At 35.7% G+C, this 15,769-nt stretch overlaps 1 protein-coding gene across 1 annotated transcript in view; it reads left to right on the top strand.

Moving 5' to 3' along the window:
• The window catches only part of LOC150097249 (uncharacterized), a 550,351-nt gene that overhangs the window by 514,899 nt on the left and 19,683 nt on the right, over positions 1 to 15,769 (top strand). The window contains exon 31 of the mRNA XM_090407628.1: positions 928 to 1,090. Coding sequence (XP_090263754.1) covers positions 928 to 1,090 — 163 coding nt within the window. The remainder of the gene's footprint in view (positions 1 to 927; positions 1,091 to 15,769) is intronic.

Below are 15,769 nucleotides of genomic sequence, written 5' to 3'. Positions count from 1 at the left end.
CATTGCAAGCAACTGCCACTTGTCTGCAGTTGTCTACTTTGCTAAATCTCTCCATGTTAGAGTCCATTTCTTCAAACAAATGAATTGCCTTATTAACAGAAGAATTAGGAATTTTAAAAGTTAATGGAGATCTCTGCAATTTTTCGCTATAAACTATTTTCTTAGGGGAGGTGCGGACTTGGTTTCTTAGGCATTTGAGAGCCTTTCTTCTACAGCTTTCTCCAGCTATTGTACAACTGCATTGTCAACCTCTAACTCTTTAGCTAGCAGATCTCTCTTATTACCAAATCCTTCAAAGGCTTTGTCTTAGTGGAATCCTGTGAATGTATGAACATATATATTCAGCTTACGTGTGTAGAGGCTTAAGTGCTGTGAGGACATCATGTTGGAGGCTTAATGGATTTTTTACAACACTGACCCTGATGAAGAGAAAAGTAGTAAAATTTGCAGAAGTAGTAGAAGAGGCAATATGGCCATACCATCAATTGTATGAAAAAAATTAACAGAATGCCTGCCAAACTATGTTAGTTCAATTCTTTGTTAAGAAGTAGAATAATAAATGCATATTCTGAATATGTTTTATTGTCTTTCATGGTTTTCCTTTAACTAGGCCCTGCAATATACTCTAATTTTTTTATAAAAAAACATAAATAAATAAGGGTCAAAAAAGAAATTTGAGGAATGATTATACTTTTTCCCATAGGTTATTATATTCAATTAGTGCATCTTTGATTAATGCACCTGTTTTAAAGAGCGCATTAATCGAGGATTGCTGTATACAATAAATATGACTAAAATATTAATACTGCTAGTATGCATTGGAATATCATCAAAGACCTCTGTAAAGGTATAGTTTTACTTTTCTGATGTTGCCTCAGTAAATGTTTAGCATAGTGTAAAATTAACTTAAAAATTTATGCTTTATAGATTTCATTATCCATGGAAAAATTCTACACCAGATCCTAAACCTGAGAAATTAGTAATTCCCTTGCTTCTTCCTCATCCTGCACATATAGCAGTTATCATATTTAACAGGGAAAATGAAGAGCCCATTCCAATGGAAAGTGATATCTGTCAAGAAATATTGAAAGTAAGAGTAGAGTGCAACTTCTTCATACATTATCTCTTATTTTTTTTATTATTATTTCCTTATTTATTTATTTATTTTGTATAGTTTGCTTTCTACATTGAATACAAAAATACAAATGATTACATCACATTACATTTTAAGTTTTCAAAACTTATAAAAGGATGACATCATATGTATAATCAAAAAGCATAAGCATATCTGGGTTACAAAATGTATAATGGTCATGCAAAATCAATGTACACAACACACTAGTGCAGTGCACAAAGATACTAACAATCATGAGCAATAAGTGGAGAGGGGGGGAATATATTCATACAGAATAAGGACAGAAGATTACTAATTAAATGAATTTTTTGTGTTGGTTAATTTCTAATTTTATACACCTATTCTAAACAAATTTTCATTATTCTTGTAGACATTTAAGTACTCTCTAATCAGTTTTCTTTTCTTAAGAGAGGCAAGCCATTAAAAATTTTTGGAGCCGAATGCATATAATAATTGTGTATTATTTCTTTTTGCACTTTTGGCATTATATATTTTAAGCCAACTTTTCTGCAGAAGTAATTATCTTTTCTAATACTAATGTACTGATTATCAGACTTCAGCAAAAGTAGTATCCTGTACATATATAATTATGTAATTGGTGATTCATTTAATAGGGCATATTTGATGTTCACTGTAGTGTCTCTATATTTACTGTTGGTTAAATTCTGTATTCATTTATTTTGTAAACAGATTAGTGGTGTCTATGTGGTATGATACGTTAGTATACTGTACTGTGTAACAGTCTATATCCAGGAAAAATACAATGCTCTAATATTGTCACAGATGAGAATCTTTTAAAAAAATACTCAAGACAGCTTGAATCTTACTCTGTTGTATACATCTCTAATATGTGGTTTCCAGGCTTAGTTAAAGGAGTATTTAGGCTTGGGTGCTGGTTTATGTTCATATTACACTAATTATGGAATAATTACAGCACAAAGAGAAATAAATAAACAACAGATTTAATTGTTTCCATATTTTGTCTCAGTCACAGAGACATCTTCAGGAATATAATATTAAAGTTCATATCATATCATTAGAAACTTCGTATCAAAGATTACATGATACATGTAAGGGTAACTGTGGGCCCAAGGGGATGTTGAAATGCATGTACACAAATGCCTGAGGTATCGAAAATAAAGGAGAGGAGTTTTTTTGTACTGGCCAGCTCAACTTAGCTCATAATTATTGGCATCAGCGAGACCTAGTTATCAGAGAATGATGTAGTTAAAGGGATAAAATGAAATGGATATTGTATTTTCAGAGAAGATTGAAGAGATAGTGCAGGAGGAGGGTATTATTAATGATAGCTGAAGAACTTCAACCAACAAAAATAAAAGTTAAGGAAGATTGTAGATCTGATTGAAATGGTTCATTTGAGGCTGTCTGATGTGAGATAGAGGCTAATAGGACCAAATATATTGTTGGTTGCTGCTATTGACTTGGGGGTCCAGAAGAAAATTTAGTTGACATGCATCAGCAGATTAGCACAATGGATGCAGGTCAAGCAATTATCATGTGATACTTCAACTATGGTGATATAGATTGGGAGGAGGAAAGGGCATATTGCAAAATGGAAATGGAATTGATGCAGTTGTTAAGTTATAATTATCTGAAACAGCGTATAATGGAAGGGACCAGGGGTTCGAGAGTGTTGGATCTGGTAATAGCATCAGAAGATCTATCTATAACTGCAATAGCAACTCTAAATCCGATGAGGACCATGCAGTCTTGTCCTGGGAAGTTACTCAGCATGTGGAAATTTCAATTGAGAAAGGATTTATGCAGAACTACAAAGCTGGTGATTATGACAAACTTAGGAAGCAACTTGGAGCAGTGCCATGACATAAGAAGCTACATGGAATGAACGGTATTAGTGCATGGAAAGTGGTCAAGGATTGGTTGAGCAAGGCAGTATCAGAGTTCCTACCCAGGGTCAGAAAGATAACCTGAGTAGGGATTAAGTGGATGACTAACAATATAAATCAGGAGCTACAAAAAGAGAAAGCATTGTGAAAGGAATATAAACAACGAGGTGATCAGCATGCCAATGGGCAGTATAAAGCCCAAGCAAGAAGGGTAACTAGTATGGTAAGGAAGGCTAAATCAGATTTCGAGAGAAAATTAGCTAAGCATGCCAAAGTAAATCCAAAAGAGTTTTTTATTATGTAGTAAGTAAGAGAAAGAATGATTATGGAAAGATAAGTTTACTCAGTGCTGATGGTAGGAAAGTAACAGAATCAGAAGAAATAGTTCGGTTATGAAGTTATTGCTTTGAAAGGATATATCATCCAGGTGGTGACTTTGCAGTTACTGAGGTGACAGACTGATGTAAGCATTGAGGTTGCTGAACTGGAGGTACTCAGTATGTTGAAAAATATCAATGTGATTAAAGCATTAGGCCTAGACAGTATGCTGCGAGAACACGCAAGTGAATTGTCAGCTCTCCTCTGACAAAGTTGTTTAATCTAAGTCTCAGCTCAGGCAAGGTTCCAAGGGAGTAGAAAGAGGGTAAGATAGTTCCATTATATAAAGGTGGTTTCAAGATAGAAGTAGCAAATTAAAGACCAATTAGTATCTTTGGAGTGCGGTTGAAGTATTGGAAAAGTTTGGTTAAAAGTAAAATTCAAGAATGGGTAGATAGGAATATGATACTTTATAGGGTGTGGCATGGCTTTATAAAAGGTAGGGCCTGCCTGAGTAATTTATTCACATTTTATAATAAGGTAACAGCAGAATTAGATAAACAAAATGGCTACACTATGATACTATTGGACTTTGCAAAGGCATTGACAGAATACCACATGGAAGACTATTACATAAATTAGAGCAAATTGAAAATGGATATGAGTCTAGTGGAATGGATAAAGGGATGGCAGATAGACAGGCATCAGAGGGTTGTGTATAGTGGAGAAGAATTAGGTTGAATGAGGGTGACTAGTGGAATGCGCCAAGAACTATGTACTTAGACGATTACTCTTTAATTTGTATATTAATGGTATAGCAGAAGATTTGAAGGGGAAAATTCAGTTGTTTGCCAATGATGCAAAACTAGGAAGGGCAACAGTTGATAAAGGTGATGTAAATATCTTATAAGATGATTTAAATAAATTGGCAGTGTGGGCAATGAAAAATGGTTGTCAATTCAATGTTGTAAAATGTAAGGTAATGCACTTCGGGATGAAAAAAGTACACACTTTATATCATATTGATGGTACTAGTTTACAGGAAATTGATGAGGCTAGGGATCTAGGGGTGATGGTAGATAGAGATTTGAAATTCAGACATATTGCAAGAGTTGGCATAATAGCTCAGAGGATTACTTGGATGCTGAACACATTGACAAGTAAAGATAGGGAAGTTATTATCTTTCATTATAAAGCTATGATTCAGCGAATGTTGGCTATTATGCACAGATTTGGTCATTGTGTTTCTTGGGGATCAGGAGGTGGTAGAGAGGATTGAATTCAGATATGAGTGTCTCTAAGCTGGTGATAGGTTTATGGAACGTTCCCTATGAAGCTAGATTGAAGGTGTGTGGGTTGCAGAGTTTAGCTGACAGGCAGAAGAGAGGGGATATGATAAGTTTCTATCATATATATATATATATATATATATATATATATATATATATATATATATATATATATATATATATATATATGATAGAAACTTATCATATATATATTATTAGTTACTAAAGGGACACTATAAGATTGACACAGAAGAAATTTATCAATACATGGGGAGTAGGGGGAAAACAAGATGTCACACTTGGAAGCTGTTTAAGAGTGTGGTTAGTAAGGGTGTGCAGATTAGGTTCTCTTCTTGGAGAATGGTGAATGAGTGGAATGGATTGCCAGAGAGGTGGTTGTGAGATCCCCAATAGTGAATAGGTTTAAGGAATTATATGATAGACATTTTGTTAATGGATTAAAGAGTGGATCTCCTGCGATGAGTCTTTTGACTCCATGGAGTGCCCATATAAATAATAATAATACATGATATTAGAATAACTTAAGACTAAAGTCCTATGAGGAGTATCCCATATGGGTGCTGTTGGCTAGCCTTAGATGTTGGACAAGAGGCCTAAATATTAAAGTTTCCCAAATTTGGGGAAATTTAATACAACTATATTTATATTTATTAAGATTAGGCAAGTTTTTCTAAATCTGCTACTGATTATTAAAAGAGTCTTCCAAGTTTTCTGCAATGGAGCATGGGGTTTTTTTTTCGTCTGATTATGTGCAAGGTATCCGAGACATATTCTGCTAGACCTGACTGGCCATAGTTGTAATGGCAGATGTATTTTTTGTGTTCTTCTGTGCAAATCTCCCAGTCTGACCATAATATGATGAGGCTGGGGATTTTTTCCGGATGTTTACAAGGAACCTTATAAACACCTGGAATAGAGAGGGGAGCCTTAGGAGAGAAAAGAAGGGAAGCCAGCTTCAAATGAGGTTTGAAAGCAGTGCAGAGATTATATTTCTCTAAAGTTCTGGCTATTTTACTGTAGTATTCATATTGAGAGGAATTTAAGGTGGAAGAAGGAAGAGATAATTTGTAAATTTTTTTGGCATTGTAACCATTGGACATAGGGGAAGCTTTGATGGAAGAGAGGTTGGAGGCTCTGTTGACAAAGGTTTTGATGACCCAGTATTGTGGGAAAGTTTATGTATATATCCATGTGTTGAGGCTTAAGTGCTGTGAAGACATGTTGGAGGTTTAATGGCATATATACAGCACTCGGAAGGATTAAAACTGATTTTAATGCTTCCAGTACTTCATCTCAGTTACTGAGACATCTTCAAGGATTACAAAAAACTGTTGTAACACACACTCAAATACAACACAATACTAAGTGAAACGTGGGTGACTCTAAACTGCTATCTAGGTGGTGTGCCCTCTATGGGTGTTTTTAGGTGGCCTAGGTTGTAAGATGGGATCTCTGATAATTAATGTTTCCCAAATTTTGGGAAGTTTTATGCAACTGCATTTATTGAAATTCGGTTGATTTCTGCATGCTGCCTCAGATTCTAAACTGAAATTGAGGAAGGAGTCTAATGTGTCTGAGCCATGAGGCCAAATAGAGAACACATCATCTACATATCTTAGCCAGATAGAAGGTTTGAGAGGGACTGAGTCTATGGCTCGTTTTTCAAAATTTTTTAATGTAAAAATTGGCAAGAGTGGGGATACATAGCAGTTCCCTATCTGTTTGTACATTTTTTTGTTTTTCCAAGAAAAATAAGCAGAAGGAAAAGAGATCTAAGATATCAGAAGGAAAAACGTTTTTTAAGAGTGTTATTTATTTGGTCTCATGGCCCAGACACATTAGACTCGAATCCTTCCTCAGTCACTTCAATAGCCTACGTCCAAGAATCCAGTTTATAATGGAAAAGCAAAATAACAATAGTTTACCCTTCCTAGACACCTTAGTAATATGCCTTCCTAATGGTAACCTTTCCTTCACTGTATATAGAAAACCTACTCACATAGGCAGATACATTCACAAACTCTCCTATCACTACCCCTCTCAACAATATGGCATTATTAAAACTCTAACCAAGGGAGCCCACAATCTTTGTTTCAGTGGAAACCACCCTTTCAACCAAACTCAACCACATACATAACACCTTCCTTTCCAATGGCTACAGCGATTACAGGATTAAAAAAAATTATCAGTTCCTTTCCCATTCCCTGGCTATCTCTTCAGAAGGATTTCTGAAATGCCATTGCCATACCCAACATCGAGTCAGGTCCTTAAAAAAGTACAACCTCCACACAGTGTTTAAGCCTCGCCATAAACTTGCTACTCCTATCCATTCTACCAAAGATCAACTCCTTCCTCTCTCAGATGCCTGGAGTTTATTAATGTACCCTGTTCCTGTGAGCTGCTTACTTTGGACAGACAGGTAGATCTGCAGTAACGACTTTGGTCAATCTGGCCTTGCAGACTACGTTTTGGATATAACCCGCAGGATCTCCTGGAAGAAAAATCACCATGCTCCGCCATATTAAGTTCTGAAAAGAAAGGCTGTTTTTAGAATCTCTAGCAGCACTCAGAAATCAAGCAAATTTAAACATGCGGTTGCATTAAATTTCCAAAAATTTGAAAAATGTTAATTATCAGAGATCCCACCTTACATCCTAGGCTGCCTGCAAATAACCATAGAGGGACGCACCACATAGATAGGACTTTAGAATCACCCATATGCTTCACTTAGTATCGTGTTGTATTTAAGTGTGTGTTACAATAGTTTTTTTTTTGTAATCCCTGAAGATGTTTCAGTGACTGAGACGAAATATTGGAAGCATTAAAATCAGTTTTAATCCTTTCCGAGTGCTGTATATATTCCATTAAACCTCAAATATTATATATATCTACCTATGAGAGTGGTTTTCTGTAAACTGAGAAAGAAAGGATACCATTGGACAGACGTGTGATTGGATTATCTAAAAAAAAGTAAGCTGTTTTTTCAATAATTAACTGTATTCTGGAGTTTTTGATTGTAGAGTTGAAGGAGGAAAGAGAATAATGTGTTTGAGTCATGTTACCAAATAGAGAACACATCATCAATATATCTTAACCAAATAGAAGGTTTGAGACTGGCAGTATCATTAGCATGTTTTTCAAAATGCACCATATAGAAATTGACTTGGTGTGTGTGTGGGGGGGGGGGGGGGGGGGCATGGAAGTATTTTTCATCTGGTTTTATAAAGCGCCCTTCCAGAAGAAGTAACTGATATGGATAGTAAAATTAAAAAGATCAATAATGTCAGAAGAAAAGTATTTTTCAGTAAATTTAGAGTGTCAGAAAGGGGAATATTTGTGAATAAGGAGGCAACATCAAAGCTCACCATGATATCATTATTGTTTAAGACTAAATTCTAGAATAAAGATTTGAAATATGTGGTATTTTTGATATTAGAAGTGTGTCCAGTAAGTGGAATTTAAGATTTTGCTAACTGTTTGGCTAATTTAAGGAGGAGGAGTCAGTAGCATCTACTATGGGATGAAGAGGGTAATTAGGTTTATGAATTTTTGCAATTTGGGGGGGGCAATCAGACTGGGAGATCTGTTAGCATCTGCCTAGAAGAACACAAAAACACATCCACCGCTACTAGCAAACCATGCCTTGGATACCTTGCACGGAATCAGATGGAAAAAAAACACCATGCTTCATCATAACAAATACAAATTTGAACGATTCTTTTTAGAATCAGTAGTTTAGTCTCCCCCATCTTCCTGGATATATGGGAAGAGGAGGCATTCTTCATAGACTTTAGTCTTAATTTATTCTAATCTCATTTCTTCCACTTATTGTTTCTTGTGTGTGTGTTATTACAATTTTAACATTGTATTCCTGAAAATGTCTCTGTGACTGAGATGAAATATTGGATTAAACCTATTGTTTAATTATTTCTCTTTGTGCTTTAATTATTCCATTAAAGTGTAACATGAATGGTTTCCAGCTTTGGTTGATGTCAATTTTTAATCCTATGTAATTCGCATTTTCTATCTCCATGTAGTTATAAATTAGATTACTTTTACAGTTTCAGTTATGTAGAAATATATGGTTTCTCAATGCTGAAAGAGCAAAAGTATACATTTTGCTCTTTCAGCATTGAGAGTAAGTTTATTCACATGAAACCAGTCTGTCATTATTTTCAGATCTGTGTTGACCATGTTTTGCATTTCATTTACAGAATTTGAAGTGAAAATCAACGTGAAATCTGCAAAGGTGTTGTAGGTACTTTAGAAGTACTTGATAAAGTACTCAGAAAGTACTTGATAACTGTAGGTCACAGAAGGTGTTGATGTAAATTATAAATTATATTGGCTCAAGCACAGAACCTTAGGAAATATCAGTTTAGCTGAATGAAATCACCATTGTTTTTGTTACATTTTACCTTGTGCTCTAGATGTTAAATAGCTTTTAAACCAGGCATGAGCACAACCTACAACCTCCAATTCCTATAATCTGCAGTTTTTTTTATTTTTTAAATAAAATATCATGGGATACTGTGTCAAAAACTTCTTGGAGGTCTAGAAATACTGCTAAAGTTAGTTTGTGTTGGTGTTGTGATAAATAAATTAAATTTGTGAGGTTTAGCAGTGCATGCTCAGCACTAAGTTTCTGTGCACATCCACACTCATTCTTAGAGAAGTAGTTTTTTCTAAAAACTTTTCTAATCAATTTTTTTCCTAATTTCTCCAGCATTTTAGAGAAAACTGGGAGAAGAAAAAGAGAGAGGGGAATCTGCTTATAATTTTTAAGGTCAATTTTGCAATCTCTTTTTATGAATCAGTATTACGACAATTTTCTTAAATTTTGTTGGACGCACTCCACTCATCAGTGATCAATTAAAGATAGTCATCAAAGGATTCATCAAATATTTCTGGAACTCTTGCACAATGCTTGCATTAATACCATCAATAACCAGGAGCAGAAGAGTTCTTATAAGTCTCATTATAACATTTTTGATTCACTCTCACAACTAAGAAAAAAGTATATGGAAGTTTCATTTCTTTTAAGAGTAGTTTACTGATGGGGTATTAGGACTGTTTACAAGTTTTTTGTTGGTCTTGGAAAAAGTCTTGCAAAATAAGTTTCAGAAGTGCTGGTTCTCGGATATTTTTCCGTAGTGTATTATTTACAATTTCTATTCTTTTCTGGCATTATCTTCACATTTCAAAAATTCATTACAGTAATAATATTTTTCCTTCTTTCAATTTATAGTTTACCTGGTTCCTACAATGTCTGAAGCTATGCTTATAGTATTCATTGTGTTGACATTTTTTGTGCTTTTTATGCATCTTATCTCTGAGTTTATGCAGCATTTTGTCTTGTGTTATCCTTCGTTGGTTTGTCCTGCCTTCTTGGAGTATAACAGTTGCGTATTCTATTTTGACATTTAATGTGTTAATGAATTTGCAGTAGGTATCTTCAGTGTTGGTTTCAAATTTTATCTGCTCCCAGAAAATAGTACTTAATTCATGTTTGAGTACCCAATAGCTTATTCTAGACAGGATGCTGGCATCTTTTGTGTCTATAGATGCTGACTGTAGATGAATTTTGATGGCAATTGGAAATTATCTGATTGACTGAGCACTACTGTCTGGATTTTATTTGTGCTTTATGTTCTAATGAATGCATGATATCTAGATATGATGCACAATAATTAAATTCCCATGTTGGAACATTTATTCAACATATTGCTCAGGACCATACATGGCTAATAAGTCAATGTAATCAAGAGAATAATGGCTGTCGTTTAGCAAATCAGTATTTATGATAGCATTTATTATTATTATTATCTGAGACCTCTAGGGAGTCAAGAACTCATCGAGGGAGTCTATAAATCACACAAACCAGCTATTAGACCTTTCCTTAAATTCATTCACACTATCCCTAGGGGCAAATTATTTCACTCACTTACTCACTGCTATCTGGAGAAAAACCTAGCTCTTACCCCTGTTTTGACTGTGAACAAACTTAACTTCCATGGATGCTGCCATGTTCTCTTGCCACTTTTCATATAACAAAAAATTTTATCAGTTGATATCCTATAACAGTGGTCACCAAAGTGGTCGATATCGACCGGCCCCCAGGGGTCGATATAACATTTTTAGGGGTTGATTGGGGGTTGATAGAAAAATATAAGACATCATTGTACGGTAATATTTAATTCGGTTAACTTAGATTACCTCCATCCTGAATGACAACGCAATTAAGAGTGAATCATGGGAACAGTGATATGAATAGAACTTATAAGATGGAGTAAGGTCATGAAAATAGTTACTGAGGCCAATCAAGTAGGCCAAAATGACGTATTTACCAATAAACGGATATTGGTGGTTCCTGCCTGGCCGGCGCGGCGGGAGTGAGATTGCAACACGTGCATGGTTCTTATTTACTTATACTTAAATGTATTCGATCCCAGTTTCATTTTTGCGCATCGACATACAAGTGAGCATTAATGTTCTAAAATTCATCAACATACATATTATAATTCAGTTGTTATTCTTTCACGAACTAAACTTCTTTATGTTGAAGAGTTGAGCAGGGCTGTTAATATTAATTAACAATGATATTAATACCAGTAGTTTATTAATATCACTAGTAATACCATTGATATTACTAGTGATAGTAATAGTAGTAGTAATAGTAATATAATAATATATACTATATTATACATACAGTAAACACTGTAACTATAAAATAAACAATCTAAAAACTCACACAAGCATCTTTTTTTGCTTATAATTATAATTATGTAATAGTAAAATAGAGGGGGTCGATAAAAAGTCAAGAAACTCTTGAAGGGGTTGACAGTCAAAGAAGTTTGGTGACCCATGTCCTATAACATCAATTCGAAAGTTTATAGACCTTCTATCATATCACCCATCTTTATCCTGTTAACAAGAGTCTGTAATCCATATACTCGCAATCTGTCCTCATAATCTAAATCCCATAATCTGAATATATCTTTGTAACTCTTCTTTGCACCCTTCCCACAGCTTCTTTATCCCTTTGGAGCCCAGAAGACCAAGTCTGTGCACAAAAATCAAGGTGTGGTCTTATCAGAGTCTTATAAAGAGACAAAATGATTTCCTTATCCTTGCATGTTATGGTTCGCTTCACCATCACAACTATCCTCCGAATTGTATTTGCAACTTTTGCTATGTGACCTTTGAACTTTAAATGCCTATCCACCTATATGCCAAGATCCCTTGCCTCTTCAGTTTCTTGTAGAATATGCCTCTGGAACTCTAACCATGCCAAAGTGCATAACTTTGCACTTACTAACATTAAACTGAGGGCCATTTTTTGTTTGTCCAAATTTCCAGTCTATTCAAATCATTTTGTAATTGCAGAATATCAGTAGCATCCCTGATTGCCCTGCCTATCTTCCCATCATCAGCAAACAATTTCACATCTGATGTTAGATCCTACCTAATGTCATTAATCTATAGATTGAACAATAATGGCCCAAGGACTAATCCCTGAGGTACCTTCCATATATTCCAAAGTGAGCACACCACTGGTCATTTTTTTTTTTTTTTTGATCTTTGTAGTGTTTATGGGCAGTACTACCCTTACATCACGTCCAGACTTGATATAGGCCTAAGCCTTTACAAGTGTTTCACCCTATGCCTGTTCGAGTTATCATAGCATTCTCTGGTGGCAACGCCATGCCACAAGTGTTCCCTGTAGGGCTCTCAAGGAAAGAACATTTATATCCTTTTGCGTAAGCCCAAGCCCAAGTCCTTATAACTATCTGCACTCCATACGCCATGTAAAGAGATGGTGGCACTGGTAAACCTCGGAGTTGCTCCATGTTCCTCCTGTATCTTACTAACTAGATCTGGGTTATTTTTATAATAATTTACTTTATTATTATGGCTATAGGCTAGTGGGCACCCTGTTCCCACCACCTGGGCATCAACTACCCAAACGTCACCACCTCTTTTAATCACTAAGTCTGGCTTATGCAAACCTGTGGAGGTCCTATAATGTGGTTCCACCGCAGTCTCCCAACCTTTGTTCTTAAAGCGGTTGTTCAGAATGGAGACCACGGCATCATGCCTCCTCATGGGTGCGGAAGCAACATGCGGACCCCATGAATGCAGAAGCAACACTGGGCTATATGAGACAATGTCTCACTGTAGTGGCAGCCAGCCCTACAGTTGGAATCGTCACTACCCCATCGAGCTGTGCAGGCTCGAGTAGGCAGGACATTGATCCTCATCCTGATAAGGTCAATATACTCAAACCCAGGGATGAGTTAAATCTGGCAGATTTGCACCCCGTGAATGCAGAAGCAACACTGGGCTATATGAGACAATGTCTCAGTGTAGTGGCAGCCAGCCCTACAGTTGGAATCGTCACTACCCCATCGAGCTGTGCAGGCTCGAGTAGGCAGGACATTGATCCTCATCCTGATAAGGTCAATATACTCGAACCCAGAGATGAGTTAAATCCGGCAGATTTGCACCCACTATATACCACTTTCTTGATTCTGTCTATTAACCATCTCCTGTTCCAAATCAAGAGTTTATATTCCAATCCCATATTCTCCAGTTTATGCAACAGCCTTTCATGTTGTATTCTATCAAATGCCTTAGAAAAATCCAACATTATCATAGTGTATCGATTCCCTTTATCCAACTAGGCTGTGACGTTGTTATAAAATATGAGCAAATTGCTAAAATATGACCTTCCTTTAGTAACTCATGCTGTTCCTTGCAGAGTATAGCATGTTTGTCTACCCATTTCTGTATGTGAGTTCTTATCAACTTCTCTAAAATATTCACTACAACACCAGAGATACTGATAGGTCAGTAGTTAGTTTTGCAACAAACTTGTACAATTCAACTATCAATAATTTCTTCCATGCCTGTGGTATCATTCCTGAGATGAGACTCAAGTTATACAAATATGCGAATGGTATAACCAATTTGGCTGAACATTCCTTTAGCAAACAGGCTGATATTCATTCTGTCCCTATAGACAAATTCTTATCCAGGTTATGCAATAGCTCTTCAACCTCATTTTCATGAGCCTCTAACTCTTCATCCAATGTAGCAGTAGAACTGTGCACTATGTTACAGACACCTGGTTGATATATCTTAGCAAAGTGAGCACTCATTAACTGGAAAATCTCATTAGCTTCCGACATTCGAGTACCATATGCATTCAATAAAGTTATTTTTTCATGTTCATTCTTTCTTTTTCTTGCGGCATAACGATAAAATTCTTTTGGATTGCCTTTATCTTGTATGGCCAATTTCTTTTCATACTCCGATTTAGCTTTCCTCGCAATACTCGTTACGTTTCTGGCCTGAGTTTTATATATTTCATAACTCCTGTCACTTTTATTCTCACGATATTCTTTCCACATCATCTTCTTCTTGTGGATTTCTTGCCTTATTAAGCAAGAAATTGGACATCCATTTCACTCCCAACCTATTTATACTTTGAACACTAGGGATACATTCAGATACCACCTCATTTAAGCACTCTTTCAAAGATTCCCATGTAGACATTTTTTCCATTCAGTACCTAATACCATGGGACCAAAAATAGTGTTCTCCTAAGTTGATCATAATTTCCAGCTTTGTAGTTCAGCATGTAACCTGTTTTAATCAGAGCATCAATATCTATACAATTAGATACTTCCCAAGAAAATACAACATATTCTTGACAGAGACCCCTTCTGACGCTATGACCTCGATTTCCTTCTTTCACATGCTGCTTGAGAAAGTTGTCTCGCAACAATTCAATAAATTCCTCTTCTTTCTTATCATGAGATTTCTCTTCTACCCGATCAATGTTTGGAAAATTAAAGTCACCCATAATGATCATTCGTTTGGTACCCATAAGGCTATGTTGGCAATGCATTCTTCGTTCCCTGCAACTGAGTTGCCAGGTCTGTAGCAACACCTCACCTTATATTTCATTCTGTTAACCTCCACTTCACACCAGATACTCAAACTCACCACTACATGGGACATTGTTTTCCTGTGTTTTTATCCTAACTGGACTTAAGTCATCTGATATCATTAGTAGTTAGTAGCACTCCTCCTCCTCTCTTATTTCTTCTGTAATCCCTAAACATAGTATACCCATTACACTCGATTCCACTTACCATATATGATTCTGATAGCCAGGTTTTACTAATGCCAACGATCTTAGGCCACATTGTATTCAATAAAGCTACAAACTCAATCCCTTTGTTTCTAATTCTCCTGGCATTTGTGTATAGACATAATAAATTACCATCTAGCCTATTCTTATAATTAAATATGCAATCTATTTGGTCTTGTTCTAGAATTTTCTCTTTTCCCTCTCCAGACATAAGTTCCAGACTCAAAGCATATTTTCCTACCCCTTCGCCACATACATAACCATGTTTGAAGACATGCACATCTTTATCACGTTTGCATACCATAGCTGAACTTTCACACATATTTTTCCCATTCCTCCCTTGATGATCTAGTTTCCCTGACTCTCTGCATTAGGTCTCATACCAAGAAGTAATTTCTCCAGGCTTCTGATGCCAAATGAATTCAAGTGCAGGCCATCCTTCTTATACAAGTCTTTTCTGCCATCAAACACACCCCACACATCTAAAAACTCACATCTATATCTTCTACAAAGCCTGTGTGTGAAATCATTTGCTATCATCGCCCTCCTTCTTAACTCAGTACTGTCATATCTGGGTAATAATCCTACAATTTTTAATCTCTCACTTCTTCCAACAGACCTTTCATATCTTCTCTCATACTATATTTGTCACTACTTAAATTATTAGTACATACCAGAACTACCATCTCTTTTACTTTTCTTTTTTGGTTTTCAGTTAGTTACGTATGTCATATTTTTAATTTTTGCTCCCAGGAAACTAAAAGTGACTCCCTCAGCAAGTGGAAATTTTAAAATTGAGTCACCATACCATATCACCTCTATTTTCTTAGATTTTAACTGACTTACCTTGTTGTTATTAATATTTTGATCACCAAGTTTAGTACTTTCCTGCCTGTTCTTGTTCTGATCCCTTTTCTTATCCTTTCTAAGTTTAATCAAATGTTTTTCCAATTCACTAGTTGATTTTCTAATATAATTT

The sequence above is a fragment of the Typopeltis vanoorti genome, chromosome 17 (assembly GCF_054136105.1).
Source record: "Typopeltis vanoorti isolate ZY-2024b chromosome 17, IOZ_Tvanoo_1.0, whole genome shotgun sequence".
Lineage (NCBI taxonomy): Eukaryota > Metazoa > Arthropoda > Arachnida > Uropygi > Thelyphonidae > Typopeltis > Typopeltis vanoorti.
Note: the sequence above shows the minus strand (reverse complement) of the source record. Positions and strands in the feature narration are given on the sequence as shown.